Below are 27,148 nucleotides of genomic sequence, written 5' to 3' on the forward strand. Positions count from 1 at the left end.
GTGCTCAGACATTCTGTGAGGGGAAATTACTATTCAAACATGAAGCTATTACATTTGTTTACAAAGTTTCCTATGGCAACAAAAACATGAACAATGGAGCCTATACCTGGTCTTTGGTTTTTATTTTATTGTGATATGGCAAAACAGTTGAACCAATCAATCTAATTAATTAAAGGTTACTGATAAGTTGAAATTTGACTGTGGCTTTAATCGTGAATTATAATTAGTACAGGACATGCACTAAATACACAGACTAGGGGACACACGTTGCCGTCCACAGCTACCACCAATAGTCATGTCATGGAGAGGGAACTGAGGGCCAACTATCTAAGAGAAAGGTGAACTTGTTCAAATTATTGGGCAAGCAGAAGAATACCTCAATGTGCCCTAAAATCCAGACCCCTTGGCTGCAGATATTCATAGACCTATGCCAAAGAGTGCTCTTTGACAACCGATGAACTAAGAACGCTCGGGTATTTCAGTGCCAAACGTATGAGAACGTAATGTTTATGTCGTCACGTTCGGAATATCCCGCCCCTTCTCTTTGGAGGAGACAGCCATTTTAAGTGGATGAGTTTCATTTTACAGCGCAACTGTAGGACGGAGAACCTCAGGACACAATTTCTACCTATTTCTCTAACAACTGTTAGTGGGGAATTGACTACTATGAACTGAAACTCTTCCTAAAACCATTAACAAGTACTGTAGATCCAAGTTAAGTGACGCATAAGCCAGTAGAGTTGTAATTTTTTTTGCACCTAAATGTAGCTAGAGGAAATGGCTGTGGAAAGCATGACTGTCCATCCAAACTCCCCAACAACAACCAACCACGAACACAGTCTTCTCACTGACGAAAGGTCGAGTAATTCTACAATCATATTTCTATCAAACTATTTATTTGTCCTGTGCTTTTTAGGCATAAAAAGCACGGGTTTCTTTTTCATTTTTTTCTTTCAAAGGGATTAAAGTCGCCTTTTTCTGGGGAACAAGTACAGAGGTAACGAACGCCATCTTGAAACGTTGCTCAGCGCAAACTGGAAGGTCAAAAATGAACATGGGATTTGTTCAGTTTGAATAAGTATTTCAAGAAGTTATTTTATGAAGAAATGACCATCAGTTCAAATAACTGATCCAGCAAAGTTGCATCCCCATCAAAGTAAAGACCGAATGAAGAAAAATAGAGGATATTTTTTTGCTTGCTAATTGTCCACCATTAACTTAACTAGCTAAAATTAATTAATTTCTAAATATATGTCCAATTATCTAGATGTCCAAACGTTTTTGAACACAAAAGCTTTGCAAAATTACATTGCAAAGAAAGGCCTAGCTAAGGTTCCAACTCGCTAGCTAGTTGGCTAGCTGGCTTCCCTTCGTGAAAGAAAAGGCAGTTTGCAAACTATCCGCCAAGCCAATAGGGCGAATTAAATCCGTTTCCTAATTAATCATTCCATTCTAGGTATTTCAGGTCAGATTAACGACTTGATTGTAATTGATTTCATTAGACAGTTGTTGGAAATAGTATGTATTTCCTTTATTGGCACTCCAGCTAAGTAACGACGTGGCTAACTAGTTACGCTAGCTAACTACGCAGTTTCTTTTTTGATAGCTAGCTTGCCAGACCAATCTAGCCAGACTAGCTAGTAAACCAAAGGCCGCCATTGTGCCTGCCTTTGTAGCAACTGGCTAGTTGTGTTGAAAACATTTGTCATTGGAATTGATGCAAATGGTCACTTGTCACCCAGTAGACCGAGCCCTCTTGAATCGGTGAATAAAATTAATTGCTTCTATTAGCTAACTATGAAGTTAACTATTGGTCCACAGGTTAACGTTAATAACTAAGCCAACTAGCTAGCTATTGATAGAACATTTAGTCACTAACAATTAAGAAATTGATACAATTCCAAGGCGTGAAGTTGATCATACTAACTAGTCAGCAACAATGTAACCAAAGTGATTGCACAATTATTTTATCGTTCTCATCTCCACTTGGAATGTGTTTGTGCCACCCATACAAAAAGTAATTACTAAATCTGTACATGAATGGATTTTCTTCCATCCATGTTCAGGAAAATTGCCTAATTTCGTGCCCCTATAAAGTTTCCCCCTTCTCTTCTCAGGACAGACTGCTATTTTACTTTAGATTGTTATCCCAAACACCCACCAAATCCCAGAACTGTGTTGAACGTTTGCAAAGCATTTCAGATGTCTAAAAAGTGAAGTAAAACACAAATGTTCCCTATTTAGTTACCTGATTGCCCTGTCTGCAACATTCATTCCCCCCCAACAACCCAAGTTATAACATTCCACAAACCCTAATAATAAAGTGGGGAGACCACTATTATGTTCCAAAAACTTTTTGGGGGTCATACCAGTGCTTTTGAGTGCAGAATGTGAAGAAAACCTCTCACAGTAAGTACTTCCCATAATTTTGATAAAGGCCCATTGTTTGTAGTTGAATTGATTATTAGGGATTTTTTATTTATTTTTTATTAAGATGTAATCCTGTTGTGATGATGCATGAATAGTGTTGTAAAATGTATTTGTAAGCGAAAACGTGAGTATACATTAGTGATTGTACCTGGTACTCTCAGTATTAACTCAGTTTATGCTCTTGGAACCACATAGGGTGTGTCCAGTGCACACACACAACTTTATAGCAACAGTAAAGGTCTTGTTTGATGTGTGATTATCCAAGCCTATCCTTAGATTGCGGATTATTTATTTTTATTAGGTTTATATTTGGATCCAAGTGTAACTTTTTTCCCTGTTAATAGTTCCTTGGCATTGTTCCTTGGCGTAGAGTAGATTAGAGCCTTATCTAATTGGCAGTAGTGAGTGCTATCATTTCCTGACTCGTCTGTTTGCAAAATCGTTGTGATGTAGGCTATAAAACCCAGAGGAGGCTGTTGACCGGTGCTTTGCATTTGCTATTTCACGCATTTGTCAGGAAATCTAACCAGCCTGACTTTCATTTTCATATACACCCTTTATTACCGTAATGTTAATAAACCAAAACCCTTGTAATCTCAGTTTGAAATAGGCTACTACATAATGTTGTAAGAATAAGTTTTCATTCAGTACAAGACAAGATAGGGTTTGGCCAGACCCTAACATCTCTTTGCACAGGCAAATGGTTAGGCATACTCCCAGCCAATGGGAGTGGCACACCTCTGTAGAAGTATACGTTGGCTTGGCTGGCATCTGAACTGAGCAAAATCATGATAAAGCGTTTTGCTTGTCCACAGAATCCTCAATACTTGTACCTGGCACCCCACTAGGGAAAGGGGCCAGGAGTCAGAGCTGTGTCAGTAGAGCCTTTGTTCTGTGTGTGCCCATGTCAGTCTATAGAACCCCCAGCAATGCAAAGCTCTGCGCTCATCAAGAATGGCCTCCCTGTGCCCCTTGAAGGACGAGTGTTTGTGTGACTGCCATGGCAGGTCTTGATTTAAGGGTAGGCTGTGCTGAGTTAAATTATGTGGACTCCATTGTTTTAGGCCAGGTTGTAAAACCATGCCATTGACAATGAAGGAAAAATAAACGTTTAGATTAATTTGGTTTATTTAAGAGTGACTAGAACTATATGTGGTCCATCTCTGGCTGAGAGTAAACTTAGGATAACTAAACGTAAGGAGGAGCAGGAAACTTAAGACCCAGAAACCCTCTGGCCCAGGAGGAAAGTCATGTCCTAGATAGGAAGTTAGTATGTTGAGGATGTGGTGTGGACCGTGTGGTGTGAGTATAAAGAGAGATCAGTTGACATTTTATTTGTTTCAATTGGCCTATAGGCCTATGTCCACAGATTGGGTCTGTATGCTCAGAGTATAGTCTATTCTATAGCCTACATCTAACTCATTGTTTTACTACCCAAACCATTTCTGTGTACTTTGGCCAAAAGTAAATTCTATTCCAGTCTGTATTTCAATAATAAAATAAAGGCCTAACCTGTACCATTTTGAAATTAGGCTATACCAGACACTGAAAGTAAGGCTGTTACTCAAGCCTGCTCTGATCAGTGTCAGCAAATATCTGTTAACTCTGTAGGCTGGACTCGATGGCTAAAGTGGGGCTTCAAATGGACATGGTGGTCATATCCTACTTATCACCACCACGCCTGCCTTATTGTCACGGCAGTGTATTTCAGTAATTAATGCAATGGTGTCTCTGTGTGAAACTACACCTTGAAAGCTGGCAAGGGGGAAAAGTATATGTTTCTTGTTGTCTGTGTTCTCTAGTTACATTTGGGCCTAGCTATTCCAGTTGTAATATAGTTTTGACCGTTGTGGTTTTCTGTGTAACGTTTGAGATTTGTATTGGTTGTTGGTTAAATATTTTTAATCTCCTAAGCAAGCATATTGCATGCTGTTGAGGACTGTTGAGAGATTAAATTGACTGGTCTTCACTGATAAATAGCAGACTGTTTAAGATTATTTTGACGTAAACACTTCTGTCTCCCTGCACAGGAATGACTAACTCGATTTAGTGATGGGCCTATTGCTTTCAAAATGTCCTTGACATAGTGTTGTATGTTGATGTTGAATCCACCTTGCGTAATGAAAGCCAACGGATTGCCCATGTCCAGTCCAGCAAGTTGGGACCTACTGAATCGCCCTCCCCCAACCTGTTACATCATAATAGTTGCATCACTCTCAACTTTTCCCAGTCCAGAGACAAAACAGTGAAGCTCAGTGTACACACTACACACACATGGAAATGCTGTTCACAGAGAAACTTGCTGTTACTGATTGCTGTCCCTTATATTAACTGCCATATCATTTGTTTACCACAGAGCACACCCACCTTATCCCTGACCCCCTCACAATAACTCAGCTTGTTGTGACACAGAAATAACACACAGACTTTACACCCTAGCAGTCCTATCTCCAGCATGCAGTCAGTAGGCCTATGCCGATGTGGTCAATCTAAGAAAAACATGATCTGGCCCTCTTGACTCTCTCAGCAGACACAAGGTCCTTCATGTCACCCGCAATAACAGCCAACCCAGTCACCCAAACACAACACTCATAACTCATCAGATTGTTACAGCAGAGCAGCCTACGTTGTGTCATGGTTTGTGGGTGAACAGTGGTGTGACTGTTTGACGAGTTCAGACAAACGCCGCTCTCAGACATTGTCATAGGATAACAACAGCTGATTGGCCCTGCAGATAACCGTGTTATCTCCACTGTCAAGACAAACGTACAGAAACACACAAGGAAACGGCATAATTAGCGACTGAAACCTACAAATTGAATTACTCGAATTAGAACATGAGGGAAGTGACTCGCTCGGACTATACAAGTTATCAATATAAAATGTGTAAAACGGGTACACCTGAGACTCGCAATGTTACCTCTACCCATGAAAAAGTAATTATCCAAATTCCCAAACTAGCATTCGCGGTTGTTAATGCCATTTTATTCCACTGTACTTTTCCCCAGACAAAAAGCTTTGATCCCTTATTATTATAGTCTAGTGGTGGTGTCTAGAAATGGAATGTTCACCACCCAGGAACCCTCTACCTGTCACATACTGGGAGTCCAAACATGAACTACGCGGATGAGACCTGAGTGTGGCTTGAACAGCATTTTGATATCCTGTCTATCTGTCCTCTGTTTGTCACAGGCGTGAGGATGGTGAGTTGGAAGAGGGAGAGCTGGAGGATGATGGTGGAGAGGTGGAGGTGGCAGAGGAGCCCAGCACCGGGGGAGGAGGAGAAGATGGAGGTGAAGGTGAAGGAACAGCAGCAGCAGCAGAGGCGGCCCCCCCAGAGAAAACTCACCGCAGCAAAGAGCGCCACGCCAGCGGCGATGAGAAGGATGACGAGAAGGCCCGCCGCCACAAGAGGAAGAGGAGAAAAGAGAGGGAGCGGGAGAAGGAGAAGAGGAGAGCCAAGAAGAGACGCAAATCCAAGCACAAAGTAAGAGTGTGTGGTTCACTTCCAGCTCTGTTCTGGCTGTCATCGTCCTATACAGACCCTTCAGATCAGGGAGGTTATTGCTTTCTTACTGTAGTCTAAAGATGTTTCTAAGTACTTTTTCACTCAACCTATCCCTCTTTATGTGTTGTGTGTGTGGTGTTACAGCGTCATGCCTCCTCCAGTGATGACCACTCAGACTTTAGCGATGACTCTGACTACAGCCCAAGTGAGAAGAGGAAGTATCGGGACTATAGCCCTACGTACCCCCCTTCTGTAAGTTACCCCATGGCAGTGCTCTAAATCACATGATTGAAGATACTTGCTGCAGAGTTGCTAAACTGTTTACTACCATGTAATCACAGTGGTCTAACTGATTGATTGTTTCCCAGTCCCTTGGAGGTTACCCACCAGCGCCGTCCTCCGGCCACGGTGGCCCCATGCCTAAGAAGGGCAACTACGTAAAGATGGACAAGCAAGGCTACGGGGGCTACGGCGATTATGAAGAGGAGAACTACGAGGGAGAGGAGGACGAGGAGATGGGCGATGAAGACTACGATGACTTCACCAAGGAGCTCAACCAGTACCGCAAGGCCAAAGAGGGAGGCAGCGGCGATGGAGGTGGAAGGGGCAACAGTCGTGGGGGCAGAGGTAGCAAAAATGGGGTCAGAGGTGAATTGAACAACCTTTACTAGTTTGCTTGCAGGTCCCTGCGTGCCTTTCATATGCTGACACAAGGTGCTGACAGTGTTTCGTTTTCTTTCTCCACAGGAGGTAAAGGTCGTATGAAGAACCAGCGAGGTCGAGGAGGCATGAGAGGAGGAGGGCGTGGAGGTAGAGGAAGAGGAGGGAGCAGGGGTCGGGGGCGAGGGGGCAAGATGGGTGGAGACAACGAGGACGGAGAAGGGATGATGTACGGAGGAGGGGGAGGAGGAGGAGGAGGAGGAGGAGGAGGAGGAGACGAGATGGAGGTGAGTCAAAGACAGTCATCCTCTGGCCCCAGATGCACAGACAATGTGAAATGATCTATCAATCATACTGGTGTGCTGCCAAAGCAGTAAAGTGCTGAAAATCTCAGGAAAGTATATTCTGGTTTCTGAATTGTTCCTCATCCAGTTGATGTTGTGTTCTAGTATGGAGATGATGACTATGACCACATGGGTGAGGATGACTATGATGAATACTCTCAGTACAGGAAGTCCAAAGACCGTGGAAGGGGTGAGTTGGCTGTCAGAATTATTCATACTAAACAATACTTAGCTACTGTAATATACATACTAGGTTAGCTGTTCTGATGTCCTTCCTAGGTAAACATGCTTTGCACCCGATCCAAAATGGTTGCTTGTCTTGTTCCATTGTAGCCCACTGATGAAGTGTCTCTCTCCCTGCTCCAACCAGGTGGCAAAGGTGGGCGGGGACGGGGCCGTGGGAAACAAGGGCGTGGTATGAACCGGGGAGGTCGAGGGCGGAACCGAGGGAGAGGCCGAGGGGGCGGAGACCAGGGTCACGAAGAGGACAACAATGGAGACATGGGGGACATGGGGGTGAGAATAAAACCAACACCTTACAGACCTGCTCGCTTCTCTGAATGAATACTCAACCTGTACAAGTTGGATTTCTGATAACACTCTAAAACTAGTAATCCTTGGAAGACCTCACCGCAAGGCCAAATAGAACCTGTTTGTTTGTGTTGTGGTGCAGGATGGAGGAGGAGGCCAGCACAACAAGCACCAGGGGGACAAGCACCAAGACAAGAAAGGGAAAGCTATCTGCAAGTACTACATGGAGGGCCGCTGTACTTGGGTAAGAAGGAAATCATGGAATTTGAGCGGAGATAATGTTCTTGCCAGGCATTCTCAATAGAATGTCAAATCATTCTAACATGTTACCGTCAAATACTTTAAAAAATCTTGTCAAAACGTGATTTTGATCGTTTTATCGCTTTGCCAACTTTCCAGGGGGAACACTGCAACTTCAGCCACGACATTGAGCTGCCCAAGAAGAAGGAACTCTGCAAGTTCTACATCACCGGCTTCTGCGCGCGGGCTGAAAACTGCCCCTACATGCATGATATCCTTTACCTGCAGTCCACTTTGTATCAAATAGGACATTTCATATATGTTTACAGCTAGCATAACTAGAACGGCCATACTAGTTGTCAAGTTTAGTAGCCTATATCAGTGCTACCCCTGGGACACTTTTTTAATATCGGGCCTATATGGCCATGAGACAGTCTTTGAGTGAGTTCAGTCCATCCAGGCCATCCATAGTTCTTTAACTCGCCAGCACGTGATTTCCCCTGCAAGCTGTTCCACACCACCGGGAGCTGTGTGAATGGAGACGAATGCATGTTCTCCCACGAGCCTCTGACCGACGACACCCAAGACCTGCTAAACAAGGTGAGCCGTCCTCAAGTGGATTTAGACACCACCTCTGTTTCTTTAACGCTCTCACACTTTCACTCACTCTTCTCATTTCTGGTGTTTCTTGCTCTGTCTGTGTTAGTCTGTTAACCCTTTTTAACCACCTTTTCATCTCTTGTGTTCCTAGATGCTTGCGGAGGATGCCGAGGCTGGAGCTGAGGATGAGAAGGAGGTGGAGGAGCTAAAGAAGCAGGGGATCAACCCCCTTCCCAAGCCTCCTCCAGGGGTGGGCCTGCTCCCGACACCGCCCAGACCAGGGCCGCCTGACAACTCTGGCTCTGGGGACTTTGGACCTCCTGGACCACCACAGGGCCCCATGTCCCCCAACGGCCTCCCCGGCCCAGGGCCTACACAAGGGCCCGGTCCCTGTCCTGGCCCCCCTCCCCCCTACCCAGAAAGTGGCTCCTACCAGGGCCCTCCCAACCCCAAAGGTCCCCCACCACCATCCATGGGCCCCCCACCCCCCTGTTCCGGCAATGGTGGGAAGAAGATCCCCTCACTGTTTGAGATCAAGGTGCAGCCCACGGGACAGCTAGCTCAGAAACTAGCTAATCACAGGTGAGCTTTTCACATCCATCCAAACCTATTTATGTGGCTTTTATAGTTTGAGTATGTACTAGGAACATGGTTAACCTCAACAATCCTTCTCTCTACAGAGGTCAGACCCCAGGAACTGCCACAGGCCAAGCTGGCGCAACTGGCCCCCAAGGGCTCCCCGGTGGGCCAGGTGGGCCTCCGCCTCGGTTCCCTCCCCCTGGCATGATACCCCCAGACATGTCAATGGGTCCTCCCCCCATGGGCCCCGGAGGACCCCCCATGATGCCAGGCTTTGGCTCAGAAGGGGGGCCCATGATGCCCCCCGGACCTCCTCCAGGGGGTAACTTCTTTGACAGCTTCTTCAACCAGCAGCAAGACACGAATATGGACGGGGTGGTGGAGGAAGGTAAGCTGAGCTGACAGCGTATCAAATCAAATCAAATTTTATTAGTCACATACACATGGTTAGCAGATGTTAATGCGAGTGTAGCGAAATGCTTGTGCTTCTAGTTCCGACAATGCAGTAATAACCAACAAGTAATCTAACCTAACAATTCCACAACTACTACCTTATACACACACAAGTGTAAAGGGATAAAGAATATGTACATAAAGATATATGAATGAGTGGTGGTACAGAACGGCATAGGCAAGATGCAGTAGATGGTATAGAGTACGGTATATACATATGAGATGAGTACTGTAGGGTATGTAAACATAAAGTGGCATAGTTTAAAGTGGCTAGTGGTACATGTATTACATAAAGATGGCAAGATGCAGTAGATGATATAGAGTACAGTATATACATATGAGATGGGTAATGTAGGGTATGTAAACATTATATTAAGTGGCATTGTTTAAAGTGGCTAGTGGTACATTTTTACATAATTTCCATCAATTCCCATTTTTAAAGTGGCTGGAGTTGAGTCAGTATGTTGGCAGCGGCCGCTAAATGTTAGTGGTGGCTGTTTAACAGTCTGATGGCCTTGAGATAGAAGCTGTTTTTCAGTCTCTCGGTCCCTGCTTTGATGCACCTGTACTGACCTCGCCTTCTGGATGATAGCGGGGTGAACAGGCAGTGGCTTGGGTGGTTGTTGTCCTTGATGATCTTTATGGCCTTCCTGTGACATCGGGTGGTGTAGGTGTCCTGGAGGGCAGGTAGTTTGCCCCCGGTGATGCGTTCTGCAGACCTCACTACCCTCTGGAGAGCCTTACGGTTGTGGGCGGAGCAGTTGCCGTACCAGGCGGTGATACAGCCCGACAGGATGCTCTCGATTGTGCATCTGTAGAAGTTTGTGAGTGCTTTTGGTGACAAGCCGAATTTCTTCAGCCTCCTGAGGTTGAAGAGGCGCTGCTGCGCCTTCTTCACGACGCTGTCTGTGTGGGTGGACCAATTCAGTTTGTCCGTGATGTGTACACCGAGGAACTTAAAACTTTCCACCTTCTCCACTACTGACCCGTCGATGTGGATAGGGGGGTGCTCCCTCTGCTGTTTCCTGAAGTCCACAATCATCTCCTTTGTTTTGTTGACGTTGAGTGTGAGGTTATTTTCCTGACACCACACTCCGAGGGCCCTCACCTCCTCCCTGTAGGCCGTCTCGTCGTTGTTGGTAATCAAGCCTACCACTGTAGTGTCATCCGCAAACTTGATGATTGAGTTGGAGGCGTGCATGGCCACGCAGTCGTGGGTGAACAGGGAGTACAGGAGAGGGCTCAGAACGCACCCTTGTGGGGCCCCAGTGTTGAGGATCAGCGGGGTGGAGATGTTGTTACCTACCCTCACCACCTGGGGGCGGCCCGTCAGGAAGTCCAGGACCCAGTTGCACAGGGCGGGGTCGAGACCCAGGGTCTCGAGCTTGATGACGAGTTTGGAGGGTACTATGGTGTTAAATGCTGAGCTGTAATCGATGAACAGCATTCTCACATGGGTATTCCTCTTGTCCAGATGGGTTAGGGCAGTGTGCAGTGTGGTTGCGATTGCGTCGTCTGTGGACCTATTGGGTCGGTAAGCAAATTGGAGTGGGTCTAGGGTGTCCGGTAGGGTGGAGGTGATATGGTCCTTGACTAGTCTCTCAAAGCACTTCATGATGACGGAAGTGAGTGCTACGGGGCGGTAGTCGTTTAGCTCAGTTACCTTAGCTTTCTTGGGAACAGGAACAATGGTGGCCCTCTTGAAGCATGTGGGAACAGCAGACTGGGATAAGGATTGATTGAATATGTCCGTAAACACACCAGCCAGCTGGTCTGCGCATGCTCTGAGGACGCGGCTGGGAATGCCGTCTGGGCCTGCAGCCTTGCGAGGGTTAACACGTTTAAATGTTTTACTCACCTCGGCTGCAGTGAAGGAGAGCCCGCAGGTTTTGGTAGGGGGCCGTGTCAGTGGCACTGTATTGTCCTCAAAGCGGGCAAAAAAGTTGTTTAGCCTGTCTGGGAGCAAGACATCCTGGTCCGCGACGGGGCTGGTTTTCTTTTTGTAATCCGTGATTGACTGTAGACCCTGCCACATACCTCTTGTGTCTGAGCTGTTGAATTGCGACTCGATTTTGTCTCTGTACTGGGACTTAGCCTGTTTGATTTCCTTGCGGAGAGAATAGCTACACTGTTTGTATTCGGTCATGCTTCCGGTCACCTTGCCCTGGTTAAAAGCAGTGGTTCGCGCTTTCAGTTTCACGCGAATGCTGCCGTCAATCCACGGTTTCTGGTTTGGGAATGTTTTAATCGTTGCTGTGGGTACGACATCGTCAATGCACTTCCTAATGAACTCGCTCACCGAATCAGCATATTCGTCAATATTGTTGTTGGACGCAATGCGGAACATATTCCAATCCGCGTGATCGAAGCAGTCTTGAAGCGTGGAATCAGATTGGTCGGACCAGCGTTGAACAGACCTGAGCGCGGGAGCTTGTTGTTTTAGTTTCTGTTTGTAGGCTGGAATCAACAAAATGGAGTCGTGGTCAGCTTTTCCGAAAGGGGGGCGGGGGAGGGCCTTATATGCGTCGCGGAAATTAGTATAACAATGATCTAGGGTTTTTCCAGCCCTGGTAGCACAATCGATATGCTGATAGAATTTAGGGAGTTTTGTTTTTAGATTAGCCTTGTTAAAATCCCCAGCTACGATGAATGCAGCCTCAGGGTGTGTGGTTTCCAGTTTACAAAGAGTCAGATAAAGTTCGTTCAGGGCCATCGATGTGTCTGCTTGGGGGGGAATATATACGGCTGTGATTATGATCGAAGAGAATTCCCTTGGTAGATAATGCGGTCGACATTTGATTGTGAGGAGTTCTAGATCAGGTGAACAGAATGACTTGAGTTCCTGTGTGTTGTTATGATGATCACACCACGTCTCGTTAATCATAAGGCATACCCCCCCGCCCCTCTTCTTACCAGAAAGATGTTTGTTTCTGTCGGCGCGATGCATGAAGAAACCAGCTGGCTGCACCGACTCCGTTAGCGTCTCTTGAGTTAGCCATGTTTCCGTGAAGCAGAGCACGTTGCAATCCCTGATGTCTCTCTGGAATGCTACCCGTGCTCGGATTTCATCAACCTTATTGTCAAGAGACTGGACATTGGCGAGTAGTATGCTAGGGAGTGGAGCGCGATGTGCCCGTCTCCGAAGCCTGACCAGGAGACCGCCTCGTTTGCCCCTTTTACGGCGTCGCACAGGGTCGCCGGCTGGGATCAGATCCATTGTATTGGGTGGAAGGCAAAACACTGGATCCGTTTCGGGAAAGTCATATTCCTGGTAGGAACGATGATGAGTTGACGTTAATCGTATATTCAGTAGTTCCTCCCGACTGTATGTAATGAAACCTAAGATTACCTGGGGTACCGATGTAAGAAATAACACATAAAAAAACAAAATACTGCATATTTTCCAAGGAACGCGAAGCGAGGCGGCCATCTCGTGTCGGCGCCGGATGTTACACATGTAATGTATGTATGTATGTATGTATCACATAATGAACGAAGCATACAGTCACTGTTCGCATCAGAGACTGTTGGCCCATCCAATATAATTTCAGATTGAATCTAAACCTGTGCTGTAATGTGTCTTGAGTGTTGTAGTTGTCAACCCTCCTCCTGTACCTTCCAGGTGATGACTTCCAGGGCTTTGGAGGGATGGACAAGAAAGAAGGAAGAGGATCGGGAGGAAACCAGAGCTCCATGGGAGGCCCAGACATCCCCGCGAACGGAGGCTCGGCCAGTCAGCAGGCGGGGATGGGCATGCCCGACTTCCTGCCGCCGGCCCAGCGCATGCTGTTCCTGAGAATCCAGCAGAAACAGCAGGAGGATGAGGAGAGGGCCAGATTGGCCAAGGGGGGAGGAGAGAGGGATGCGGACGGTACGCTCTTCACACACACTGTAGACCAGAGGCAACATACGTTCAGTGTTTCATCAAATCATTTTTTTATATATTTTTTTATACCTAAAGGGGTCCTAAAATTCTAAATCAAATATCTAAATGATCCTTGGTATGATCATCTTAAAACAATTCCATATGTTAGCTTAGTAGAACCCCCCCAGGGTTAGACTCTAGGGGGTTAAAAAAACACTCCAGGCCACTCAACAAAAAAAATGTTATTGGATAGGATATAGAGATAGGAAAGATAGAGGAGAGTTGCTGAAGTGCTCCACCAGTCTAGGCCACCCAGGCCACTCTTGAATGTCTAAAACTAGATAGAATGTACAGTCTGTTAAAATTATAATGGACCTATACGTTTTCAAATAACTGCCCTTCCCCTCGATCAATTTTGAAATCCCGATGTGGCCCTCGAGCCGTAGACACTGTATTGCTGTCTATTTTGCTTAGACACTAATATAATGGCAAGCCAGCACAGGCAATAACATAAGCACTTCTCCTGGGCCTGGTAAACCTGGCATGCACCACCATGGGAAATTACTGCAGGCACCATCTCAATTCTCCATAGACAAAACAAACAATTCCCACTGACACAGTATAAACAGTGTATTGGCAGTGCAAACACTTCAGAACTATGCAATATTGATACAGACACAATATAAATACTGGCTAGAGGTCGCACTCACCCGTATAGGCTACATAGAGCGCATAAAAAAGGTTGAGTCGAGTGCATAGGCTTTGTAAACCCTGGCTTCGTCCCTGGCTGGGCCCTGGTCAAAAGTAGTTCACTATAAAGGGAATAGTAAAGCTAAAGCTAATGGTATGATTCATAAGTTGTACGGTTTTAGCCCCAAAAAGTGCTTGCTTAAGTCCGTGGAAAGTTTACAGTGTTCCTGTCTCCTTTTGTTTGGTCACAAATGTACACTACTGTTCAAAAGTTTCGGGTCACTTAGAAATGTCCTTGTTTTTGAAAGAAAAGCTATTTTTTTGTTGATTAAAATAACATCAAATTGATCAGAAATACAGTGTAGACGTTGTTAATGTTGTAAATTACTATTGTAGCTGGAAACGGCTGATTTGTTATGGAATATCTACATAGGCGTACAGAGGCCCATTATCAGCAACCATCACCCCTATGTTCCAATGGCAACGTTGTGTTAGCTAATCCAAGTGTATCATTTTAAAAGGCTAATTGATCATTAGAAAACCATTTTGCAATTATGTTAGCACAGCTGAAAACTGTTGTTCTGGTTAAAGAAGCAATAAAACTAGCCTTTGGACTAGTTGAGTATCTGGAGCGTCAGCATTTGTGGGTTCGATTACAGGCTTAGAAAGTACTTGCAAAACACCAGTCTCAACGTCAACAGTGAAGAGGTGACTCCGGGATGCTGGCCTTCTAGACAGAGTTGCAAAGAAAAAGCCATATCTCAGACTGGCCAATAAAAATACATTATTAAGATGGGCAAAAGAACACAGACACTGGACAGAGGAACTCTGCCTAGAAAGCCAGCATCCCGGAGTCGCCTCTTAATTGTTGATGTTGAGACTGGTGTATTGCGGTTAATATTTAATGAAGCTGACAGTTGAGGACTTGTGAGGCGTCTGTTTCTCAAACTAGACACTAATCTACTTGTCCTTTTGCTCAGTTGTGCACCGGGGCCTCACACTCCTCTTCTATTCTGGTTAGAGCCAGTTTGCCCTGTTCTGTGAAGGGAGTAATACACAGCGTTGTACGAGATCTTCAGTTTCTTGGCTATTTCTCGCATGGAATAGCCTTCATTTCTCAGAACAAGAATAGACTGACGAGTTTCAGAAGAAAGTTCTTTGTTTCTGGCCATTTTGAGCCTGTAATTGAACCCACAAATGCTGCTGTTCCAGAAACTCAACTAGTCTAAAGAAGGACAGTTTTATTGCTTCTTTAATCAGCACAACAGTTTTCAGCTGTGCTATCATAATTGCAAAAGGGTTTTCTAATGATCAATTAACCTTTTAAAATGATAAACTTGGATTTGCTAACACAACGTGCCATTGGAACACAGGAGTGATGGTTGCTGATAATGGGCCTCTGTACGCCTATGTAGATATTCCATTAAAAATCAGCCGTTTCCAGCTATAATATTCATTTACAACATTAACAATGTCTATACTGTATTTCTGATCAATTTTATGTTAATGGACAAAAAAAATTGCTTTTCTTTCAAAAACAAGGAAATGTCTAAGTGACCCCAAACTTTTGACTGGTAGTGTATATGTATCCCATGGAGGCAGGAAATGTCTGTATAACACCGTTGACCCTCACTGGAACCCCTCAGCAGAGTCAACGTCCTCTGGGCTGTGGTTGCGTATGGATCAGATTAGGGACTCCAATTGGCCCCTACACCCTCGCTAGGTGGAGCTGTTGTTGTGTGAGATACTTTACTAATTATCTTGGGCACTGACATTGATTTAAGTCAGGGTTCCCCAACTGACGACCCGCAGGCCGATTCTGGCCCGCGGGTGTACATGTGATTGTATACAAATGTAATTAAGGTCTGAAATTATTATGTTTTAGTCAAATATTATATCTGTTTGGGCTTCTTGCGGTCAAATTGCAGTCTACAAATTATTTGTAATTATGTTCCGGCCCCCAACCATCCACTCCAGAAGAAATTGGCCCGCGGCCCTGATTGTAGCTGGTTTTCAGTAGGGATGTGACAAATGGACAATTTTGCTTAATGTTTAAAACAGAATTTTTTTCGGTTTTCCATTAAAACTATAAGAAAAATATAATAAAATTCCATTTCAATGCAGAATAATGGTCCTATTATGTATGTATGACCACTTGGGAAGGGCAATGAAGTCATATCTACCGCAGTCATATACCCTTATAAGGGCTACGGCTGTAAGGGTATGCTATGGCTGTAAGGGTACACTACGGCTTTTTAAATGCCAACACGAAACCTTCTCTGGAGATAGTTTTGAAGCACCAGTGAACAGGCATTATACTTCTCTGTAAAGGAACTGTTAATCAAATTATCTTGAGCTGCCTGCACGCAAGACCACTCTCCTACAAATGTACTTTAAAGCTGAAATACCGTGACTTAACAAGACATTTAGTAGAAAGAAAACATCTTCCACTAGGAATCGACTACTAAGATTCAGTATTTTCGGAAAGGATGAGACTGATTAGTTGCCGTATTTCCGAGAACACAAACACTCACATCTTTCATAGCGAGCTAGCCAGGGACGGATAGAGAGAGGAGGGGCACAGTATAGGCAGGTCAGCCAACAGGCAGACAGTCAGAACTGTACACTAGGCCTATCTACCGGCAATCAAAAGCTGTATCTCCCAATGGAATGTTGTGCCTTGAAATTTCTTGGCTTGCAATGTCTCGCAACCTCAGTAAAGCAGGGCCTGTCAACAATGAATAGGCTAGGATATTCTACATGCTACAGACCGAAGACATTAGCAAAGAGAAAGAGCAGGCGAGCCAGCTGCACTGTGATAAAAATTGTGGGGGAAAAAACATTATTCTTAATGTTAAGGGTCCCAAATTCGTTCACACCCCTAGTTTTCGGTGGTTGTGGTTTCTGAACTGGTTGTGGTTTCTAAACTGGGTGTCATCACTGATTCCTGTTGCTTTATCTCCTAGGTGACTCAGCTAACTGGTACTCCAGTGAGGATGAGGATGGAGGCGGCAGTGTCACATCCATTCTGAAGACGCTCCGCCAGCAGAGCCAGGGACCCCCCAAACCTGAGGGTCCCCCCAGCGACCCCCGCCTCCAGAAAGGCTCCCCAGCGCACCCCCCCATCCGACCGGCGGACCCCCGCCAGGGGGACCCCCGGCTGGCTCGTGATCCCCGCCTCTCCCGGGCCACAGACTCTGCCCAGGCCTTGGACTCTCCCAACCCCTCCTCGGCATCCACTGTCACCCCTGCAGACCCCCGCCTGGCCCGGCTCGCTACCGCCACCCTCACCCCTAAACCAGACGCCCCCCTGGTGTACAAGCCCCCGCCCCTCACGGCTCCCCCTGCAGAGGAGGAGGAGACAGAGAGGGTTCTGAGGGACAAGCCTGTGCCCATCCCCCTGGACCCCCTGATGGGCATGGCCCTGAGGGACCCACGCTCCCAGCTGAAGCAGTTCAGCCACATCAAGAAGGACATTCTCCTGCACATGCCCCCGTACGCTAAGACAGTGACATGGAACCCTGAGGACCTCATCCCCATCCCAATCCCTAAACAGGACCTCCTCCCCCTCCCCCCAGGCATCCCCCCTGTCTCAGCCCTGGACCCCCGCCTCTCACGCAGCCAGCAGCGGATCCACACGGCCCTCCCCCCTACCCCACCCATCCCCCCTCCCTCCTTAGAACCCCCCGCCCCAGCCTCCTCCTCCCTCCCAGACTTTGAGCTGCTCTCTCGCATCCTCAAGACTGTTAACGCCTCATCCAGCCCCTCGCAGTCATCTCCTCCTCTCCCCCTCGTCCCTCCAACAACCCTCTTGCCGGCGCCTCCTGCTTTGTTGCCCACCCCTGTCGACAAGCCCGTCGATCCTCGAATGGCCCGCAAAGCCCCCGCTGACCCACGGCTCCAGCCGCAGAAATCTGCCCTGAAGCAGCCTTCAGAATCCCCTGTCCCCCCTCTGACGGTCTCCCCGGTAGCCCCTCCACCCACCGCCGGTTCCTCCTCCCCCGCCATCGCCCCCTACGACCCTCGGCTACTGTCTGCAGGTGGGGTAGGCCGTGGAGGGGGAGCGGGTGCAGTTGGTGGCAGCAGTGTGCTGAGTGGGATCAGTCTATATGACCCCCGGACTCCTAGTGCAGGTAAACTTGAGGGCCCTGGTGCCGCCACAAACACAACCCCCAGCAGCGGCCCCACAGAGCCCAAACCTAGTGAGGTGGCGCCAGCCAAGCTCAAGGCCAAGGAGCCCCTGTTTGTCCGTAAGTCTGCCCTGGACCAGCCGGAGCCAGAGAAGAGCAGCGAGCAGTCCACTGACCGCTACAACAGCTATAACCGGCCCAGGCCCAAGCCCGCACCCTCGCCGTCCACCGGGCCCCCCGGAGGTCCTGCTGCCTCTGGCTCCTCTGCGGCCGGACAGGGTCCCCCTGGTGCTGCTGAGCAGGCCCCGGCGGGTGTCCACAACCTGCCTGTGTCCTCGCTCTTCACCATGGTGAAACAGGCCAGCAAGCCCAGCGGCTCCGGCAGCCCCTTTGGTGGGAACAGCCCTGCCCAGCCTGGCGACACCACCACCACCACGGAGCAGGACAATGCTTCTCTGAAGGAGGTTTTCAAAGGCTTTGACCCCACGGCATCACCCTTCTGCCAGTGATATCTGAGCCTATCCACCTGGCTGGTCGAACATTGTTTTAGACACGAACACTGAACGCATCAGCAAGGAGCGCACTGAGGCGGGAGCCGGACTGGCCACAGACGGTGAACGTTTGAACGTGTTGGTCAGGCGTCACACCTGCAGTGTTTGCTAATGAGATTCTATAACAGACTTTGGGGCGGGGAGGGAGGGGGTGTGGGAGGGAGGGATATGTTGGAGTCTGGGAAAGAGAGACCTCTATTTTAAAACAAACAGATGTATAAATAAATGTATTCCCTTTATGAGAGTTCCTCCCTGCTTTAAGAGAAAACAATTGTTGGACAACAGTAACATAAGAGTCCACAGATTTAAATGGGCTGTACTTCCTCATTTATGCTCCTCCTAGTCCTGTTCATTTTCCTTTGCATTTGTTTGTAACTCCAGTCTCCAAACTCTCCCTTTATCAACCGTTCTGTCCCATCCCACCAACCCTTTCAAGTCACTGACTTCCACTGTCGCTGTGGGAAGAATTTTTGTCAATCATTGTATATTTTCTAGTCCAATCACAGGCTAAGAAAACACATAGAGAACATTTACTGCCAATCCCTCTGCCTGTAGCGTTATAACAGTATATTATATATGAATACAACTCTTTTGTTTGCTTGATTTGAAGTAATTTCTTTGCTTGTCTATCTCTTATCTGTCTGTCTTTCTCCTCTGTCGGCTGTCTCTTCTTTTTAAATATTTGAGCCATCTGCTCTTTCAGCACTGAGTTCTCTCTAGCCTCTTCTGTCTGTTTGTTTGTTGTGTGTCGGGGTGAAGCCTATGACTATGTCGGCCATGTTGGTCCCACCACCCCACACACCCCTGCTTGAGGTTCCACTCACACCTCTCTGCCACTGAGTCAGAACTGTACAATTGAAAACCACAACTGTCATGAGTGTCCGTCTGTCATGTGTGAGATATGATCATTTTAATTTATTTTTTTATACTTATGTCACATGACAGTTAAATCAAATCTTTTGGTGAGACTGACTTCCCGCCTGCATTTAAGTGCGATGCAATCTGTAACCGTGAGAGGAGAAACAGACACTGACATTCTTGTTTTGTTGAAGTTTCAAACAAATAAACTCACTTAATTCTGTAGAGGTATGAAGTCTGGGGTGACCTGGCTACACAAGTGTCTTTTTTCATTGTTTTCCCTTTGCAAAAAGTGACTGCTTTGTAAATTGAACAGTGTCCTGTTTGATGAGAGGTACCATTTTGTAACCGTTCACTGTAGGGGAGGTTAAGTATTTAATAAAGGCGATACGTGATCAACCAGTAACTGACCAGTGTTTTTCGTAGTTTGGTGGGCAGCCTGGGTGGGCAGGCGTCTCTGGTAGTATGTCATCACCATGTCATCCTAGTGTTTCCTGCTAACCATGATCCTTGTGATTAATTTCCTTCCATCCTGATGTCTCTTGGCTCCAGGAAGTCACATCATCATCCATCACAGATCTCTTTTACTAATGGTGCATTTCCACTGAGGATTTATCCCAGTGTTTTACCCAGAAGGCTCACACTATTCTATTTCCATCTATGCGGGTCAACACCTGTGACTCACTGGGCCGTAGTTCCGGTGGACCTGCTCTGACTTGGAGCCAAGGCAAGGCCCTGGGTACTTTTTAAGATATTTACTTACACAGTAATAATGGCTAACTGAACTTCAACACCTTCTCACAAAGTAAGAGTCTTGAATGATGCAGGTTGTTGATTATGCTCGCCACAAGTCTTTCGTGTCAAACTACTGATGGAAGCACATTGGGCTAGTTCGACGTTGCTGCCGACTGTGCAGGTGACTGCCGACTGATCTACAAAGAACCTTGCATCATAAATAACTACTCATTATTTGTAGATTAGTCAGTCACAATTTACCTATGATACATTACAGTTTTGATCCTCTCAAACACGGCCAATAACACTGGAGCCTACATTAACATAAACCTCTGGTGACACCTTGCCTGGCTACCCAGACTCCTTGCTCTTGCCAAATGCTAGGCCACGCCCACGGACGTGAGCTTCTTCTCTGCAATGAGTCTGGATCCGAGAACCTGCCCGACGCTTCACCGAATGCGAACACATTTGTGGCCATCTGATTGGTCCAGATACCGATGGGTTGATACACTGATTGGATAAAGACAATTCAATTGCTGATGACTTTGTTTTGTACAAAACCCCTCCTTTCCCCTCGCAAACACAAACAACTTCAATAATTGCAGTCAGACTTAATTATGACATAACCTATTGTTGGTTTAATATGGTTTAGTGTCACTGAGTTTCAGGCATGGTTGGTTGGCTGCTGAAGAACTTCTAAGAGTGACTTATTCTTAAAACATGTACAGTATCAGTCAAAAGGTTGGACACCTTCTCAGGGTTTTTCTTTATTTTTACTAAATTATAGTCCCACTAAGCGCAAACCAGATGCGATGGCGTATCGCTGCAGAATGCTGTGGTGGCCATGCTGTTTAAGTGTGCCTTGAATTCTAAATAAATCACTGACAGTGTCACCAGCAAAGCACTCTCACATCACACTTCCTCCTCAATGCTTCATGGTGGGAACCACACAAACGGAGATCATTCGTTCACCTACTCTGCGTCTCACAAAGACACGGTGGCTGGAACCAAAAATCTCTAATTTGGTTCCAAAGGACAGATTTACACCGATCTAATGTCCATTGCTGGTGTTTCTTGGCCCAAGTAAGTCCTTCTTATTGGTGTCCTTTAGTAGTGGTTTCTTTGCAGCAATTTGACCATGAAGGCCTGATTCACACAGTCTCCTCTGAACAGTTGATGTTGAGATGTGTCTGTTACTTGAACTCTGTAAAGCATTTAGTTGGGCTGCAATCTGAGGTGCAATTAACTTATCCTCTGCAGCAGAGGTATCTCTGGGTCTTCCTTTCTTGTGTCGGTCCTCATGAGAGCCAGTTTCATCATAGAGTTTGATGGTTTTTGCGACTACACTTGAAGGAACTTTCAAAGTTCTTGAAATGTACCGCATTGACTGACCTTCATGTCTTAAAGTAGTGATGGACTGTATTTTCTCTTTGCTTATTTGAGCTGTTCTTGCCATAATATGGACTTGGTCTTTTACCAAATAGGGCTATCTTCTGTATACCACCCCTACCTTGTCACAACACAACTGATTGGCTCAAACGCATTAAGAAGGAAAGACATTCCAAAAATGAACTTTTAACAAGGCACACCTGTTAATTTAAATGCATTCCAGGTGACTATCTCATGAAGCTGGTTGAGAAAGTGCCAAGCGTGTGCAAAGCTGTCATCAAGGCAAAGGGTGGCTACTTAGAAAAATCAAAAATATTTTTTTTTGTTTAACACTTTTTTGGTTACTACATGATTCCATGTGTTATTTCATAGTTTTAAATGTCTTCACTGTTATTCTAGAATGTAGAAAATAGTAAAAATAAAGAAAAACCCTTGATGAGTAGGTGTGTCCAAACTTGACTGGTACTGTATGTGAATGCTGAGGTAGTGAGTATTCAGGCAACTGATTCCATACCATATTGGGAAATTCTTGGCCTGCACCCAGCTATTTTTTGACAGGAATGCCTTTCGTTTTTGGCATTCAGGATAGAGGGAGTGTTACTTAGGCCTAAATCCAGAACTGCTCATGAACTTCCTCACGATCCCCCTGGCAACGAACAAATCAGCAACAGTAGCCCAGGAATGAACACACCAGAAAAATAATACGAAATCCTACTACAGTAGTGTTTGTTTTTGGTTTTATATTTAGTCCTCAGCCAAAGACGAGCCTACTTTGAGTGTTGCCCCTCCCAAATCGTCATAAATTGTTGCTGTTGGCTTTTGGAACCTTGAAAATGTGTTTATTTTCTTTGGGTGGAATCTGAAAAGTAGCAAATAGGCCTACCTCTTATAGGCCACAAAGGCAAATAAAGAACACTTTAACTAACATAGATTACTGACCACTCCTCTTAATCCTCTTAAATCTAAACTCAGCAAAAAAAAGAAACGTCCTCTCACTGTCAACTGCGTTTATTTTCAGCAAACTTAACATGTGTAAATATTTGTATAAATATAACAAGATTCAACAACAGACATAAACTGAACAAGTTCCACAGACATGTGACTAACCTAAATGGAATAATGTGTCCCTGAACAAAGGGGGGGTCAAAATCAAAAGTAACAGTCAGTATCTGGTGTGGCCACCAGCTGCATTAAGTACTGCAGTGCATCTCCTCCTCATGGACTGCACCAGATTTGCCAGTTCTTGCTGTGAGATGTTACCCCACTCTTCCACCAAGGCACCTGCAAGTTCCCGGACATTTCTGGGGGGAATGGCCCTAGCCCTCACCCTCCGATCCAACAGGTCCGAGACGTGCTCAATGGGATTGAGATCGGGCTGGCCATGGCAGAACACTGACATTCCTGTCTTGCAGGAAATCACGCACAGAACGAGCAGTATGGCTGGTGGCATTGTCATGCTGGAGGGTCATGTCAGGATGAGCCTGCAGGAAGGGTACCACATGAGGGAGGAGGATGTCTTCCCTGTAACGCACAGCGTTGAGATTGTCTGCAATGACAACAAGCTCAGTCCGATGATGCTGTGACACACCGCCCCAGACCATGACGGACCTTCCACCTCCAAATCGATCCCACTCCAGAGTACAGGCCTCGGTGTAACGCTCATTCCTTCGATGATAAACGCGAATCCGACCATTACCCCTGGTGAGACAAAACCGCGACTCGTCAGTGAAGAGCACTTTTTGCCAGTCCTGTCTGGTCCAGCGACGGTGGGTTTGTGCCCATAGGCGACGTTGTTGCCGGTGATGTCTGGTGAGGACCTGCCTTACAACAGGCCTACAAGCCCTCAGTCCAGCCTATTGCAGACAGTCTGAGCACTGATGGAGGGATTGTGCCTTCCTGGTGTAACTCGGGTAGTTGTTGTTGCCATCCTGTACCTGTCCCGCAGGTGTGATGTTCGGATGTACCGATCCTGTACAGGTGTTGTTACACGTGGTCTGCCACTGCTAGGATGATCAGCTGTCTGTCCTGTCTCCCAGGGACCCTGGGCATGTTTCTTTTGGTGTTTTTCAGAGTCAGTAGAATGGCCTCTTTAGTGTCCTAAGTTTTCCAAGCATGGGAAACAGTGTTTAAACCCTTTACAATTAAGTTATTTGGATTTTTATGAATTATCTTTGAAAGACAGGGTCCGAAAAAAGGGACTTTTCTTTTTTTTGCTGAGTTTATATGAAGTGAAGGTACCTACCTGTTTCTTGTGTGTATATATAGAATCCCTGATCTTCTTAAAGGTCCAGAACAGTCAAGAATTTGAATTTTCAGTTTTTTTTATATATATTTCCACACCATGAGTTTGGAATAATACTGTGAAATTGTGAAAATGATAATGCCTATTTAGTGTAAGAGCTGTTTAAAAAGACAGCCTGAAATGTCAACCTGTTTTGGTGGGGAGTTTTGGCCTGCCTGGTGACATCACCAGGCTGTAAGTTAGTTAATAAACCAATAAGAAAGAGAGTTCCAAACCTCTCTGTCAACAACAGATACTTTTCAGTTTTCCCCTCCCCACTCAGATCACTCCCAGACAGTCCTAGCAATTCTTGCTTGAGAAATTGTTCTTTGCTAAGAAGCTATTTTTGTTTGGCTACATTGGACCTTTAAGGCTGCATTGGACCTTTTTGAGGGGTTAAAATAGGTCAGGATTTGAAGGCACCTAGGACTTGTAGTACTGCCATCAGCTGGGGGCTCCTCTATGTATTCAGTATTCTACTAACATTCCTGCTTGATCACGTTGTCTCAACGTCAGCTGAATCCTTCTAAACTCCTGTCTGAGCTGCTATTCTGGAGGAGTCAGGCGCAGAAAACATTAACCATCATTTATGTTCTAAAGGTTTGTTTCCCAGACATATTAAGCCTAGTCCGGCACTAAAAAGCATTCTCAATTGAGAATCCTAATTTACAGCGCTCATAAATCCAGGACTAGGCTTAATCTGTGTCTGTGAAATCGGCCCTTACATTTGCACAACACTGTCATGCCATCTTCTTTTCCCTTTGAAAGTATGTATGCATCAGATATGCAAACATTTTCAGAGCCAATCATTGGGGAAAATATGAATTTTTAAAAATGTACTCCCATGAACAATGTACGTTAGCCTTTTCTCTGCATCAGTGACATTAGTGTATATTTGTATGAGCTCACTGACATCAACCTCTTGGTATGTGTCTGGTGGAGATATGACACAGGGAGCTTTCTGGTGTACACGCTGTTGTGTTTGGTGGCGTAGGCCCATGTTGCATGCCAGTGACTGACTCCCTGTGGACAATGAATGCACACATCTCAAAATGGTCATAATATCCATAACAATAAAACACCCAAAGTCTGGAGTGAGTCTAACTATGGAAAAATGTACTGCTCTTGACGTATACATGGGAAGCTTACGCACATGGGGTCAATTGTGTTCTTTTGGGGTCGGGTGGGGGTTGAGGGTTTTTCTATTCCTCCTCTGTGTGAACAGCATGTATCCCTCCAAAGTGTTGTGCAAAATGTCTGGAACTGTCAAGTTTGCGATTCCCATGGGACTTCAATCCCAGTTTGTACGCCTCCCCCCGTTTCCTGTCCCCTTTGGAAGAATTCCACACAATGCTTACTCTTCATGAGAATACTCTGGTCTGCATACGGTAGAGACAACTTTGCTCCTCCACACCAAAGTGACCGTTTAAGAAACTTCAAAATAAGCTCTGGCTTCATTTGGAAATAACACAGTGAAAAGTCCACAGTACTCTTTAGCAGGCCCCCTCCCCTTGATTCAGTACTTTATATGTTGATACTTTGAAGTATTAAAATAGGCTATTATGCAATGATATAGTATGGGTGTTCAGGAACTAATTGGTCTCAACTTGTTGAATATTTAAGTTTGACTAAAATATAAAAATACTTTTTTTACTGCCATGAAGCATATTTACAGATATGGTTTGTTTTAGCTTCTACATTTCTTTTAAGGCTCTTATGAACTGATAGTTTGAGAAAGTAATATCTCCACATGACTTTGTAATAGCAGCTATATCACAGGGAAATAGGATTTAGGTGTCTCTCTACTCTGACTCAACTGGCATTACAGTGCATACGGAAAGTTTTCAGACCCCTCGACTTTTACCACATTTTGTTACGTTACAGCCTTATTCTAAAATGGATTCAATTGTTTTTTCCCCTCATCAATCTACACAAAATACCCCATAATGACAAAGCAAAAGCTGTTTATTTAATTTTTTGCAAATGTATATAAAAAAGAAATAATGGCAATATAACATTTACATAAGTATTCAGACCATTAACTCAGTACTTTGTTGAAGAACCTTTGGCAGCGATTACAGCCTTGAGTCTTCTTGGGTGTAACGCTACAAGCTTGGCACACCTATATTTGGGGAGTTTCTCCCATTCTTTTTGCGGATCCTCTCAAGCTCTGTTAGGTTGGATGGGGGGCATCGCCGCACAGCTGTTTTCAGCTCTCTCCAGAGATGTTTGATTGGGTTCAAGTCCGGGCTCTGGCTGGGCCACTCAAGGACATTCAGAGACTTGTCCCAAAGCCACTCCTGCATTGTCTTGGCTGTGTGCTTGGAGTCGTTCTCCTGTTGGATGGTGAACCTTCACCCCAGTCTGATGTCCTGAGCACTCTTGAGCAGATTTTCATCAAGGATCTCTCTGTGCTATGCTCCGTTCATCTTTTCCTCGACTCTGACTAGTCTCCCAGTCACTGCTGCTGAAAAACATCCCCACAGCATGATGCTGCCACCACAAAGCTTCACCGCAGGGATGGTGCCAGGTTTCCTCCAGATGTGACGCTTGGCATTCAGGCCAAAGAGTTCAATCTTGGTTTCATCAGACCAGAGAATCTTGTTTCTCATGGTCTGAGAGTCTTTAGGTGCCTTTTGACAAACTCCAAGCGGGCTGTCATGTGCCTTTTACTGAGGAGTGTCTTCCGTCTGGCCACTCTACCATAAAGGCCTGATTGGTGGAGTGCTGCAGAGATGGTTGTTCTCTCATCTCCACACAGGAACTCTGGAGCCGTCAGAGTGACCATCGGATTTTTGGTCACCTCCCTGACCAAGGCCCTTCTCCTCTGATTGCTCAGTTTGGCCGGGCGGCCAGCTCTAGGAAGAGTTAGTGGTTGCAAACTTCTTCCATTTAAGGAGGCCACTGTGTTCTTAGGGACCTTCAATGCTGCAGAAATTTTTTGGTATGCTTCCCCAGATCTGTGCCTCGGCACAATCCTGTCTCAAAGCTCTATGGACAATTCCTTTGACCTCATGACTTGTTTTTTGCTCTGACATGCACTGTTAACTGTGGGACCTTATATAGACAGGTGTGTGCCTTTCCAATTAATGTTCAATCAATTGAATTTACCACAGGTCGACTCCAATCAAGTTGTAGAAACATCTCAAAGATGATCAATGGAAACAGGATGCACCTGAGCTTTATTTTGAATCTCATAGAAAAGTGTCTGAATAGTATTTCTGTTTAAAAATATAAATTAGCAAAAATAAATAAAAACCTGTTTTCACTTTGTCATCATGGGGTATTGTGTGTAAATTGATAA

At 45.7% G+C, this 27,148-nt stretch overlaps 1 protein-coding gene across 1 annotated transcript; it reads left to right on the top strand.

Moving 5' to 3' along the window:
* Window positions 1-540: 540 nt before the first annotated feature.
* Window positions 541-18,717, top strand: LOC139547890 (zinc finger CCCH domain-containing protein 4-like). The gene is made up of 14 exons (XM_071357045.1): window positions 541-857; window positions 5,623-5,917; window positions 6,083-6,190; window positions 6,307-6,586; window positions 6,686-6,885; window positions 7,048-7,132; window positions 7,313-7,458; window positions 7,616-7,717; window positions 7,873-7,984; window positions 8,204-8,313; window positions 8,465-8,895; window positions 8,994-9,280; window positions 12,968-13,216; window positions 16,867-18,717. Exons 1-14 carry the CDS (start codon window positions 778-780, stop codon window positions 18,537-18,539), a joined length of 4,158 nt encoding a protein of 1,385 aa, XP_071213146.1. The 5' UTR covers window positions 541-777; the 3' UTR covers window positions 18,540-18,717.
* The last annotated feature ends 8,431 nt before the right edge of the window (window positions 18,718-27,148 follow it).

The sequence above is a fragment of the Salvelinus alpinus genome, chromosome 21 (assembly GCF_045679555.1).
Source record: "Salvelinus alpinus chromosome 21, SLU_Salpinus.1, whole genome shotgun sequence".
Taxonomy (NCBI): Eukaryota; Metazoa; Chordata; class Actinopteri; order Salmoniformes; family Salmonidae; genus Salvelinus; species Salvelinus alpinus.

Coding starts and splice junctions, on each gene's coding strand:
- LOC139547890 (XM_071357045.1), top strand. CDS start 778: ATGGCTGTGGAAAGCATGACTGTCCATCCAAACTCCCCAACAACAACC. Junction 6,191..6,306: donor GCCCTACGTACCCCCCTTCT/GTAAGTTACCCC, acceptor ATTGTTTCCCAG/TCCCTTGGAGGTTACCCACC. Junction 6,587..6,685: donor TAGCAAAAATGGGGTCAGAG/GTGAATTGAACA, acceptor CTTTCTCCACAG/GAGGTAAAGGTCGTATGAAG.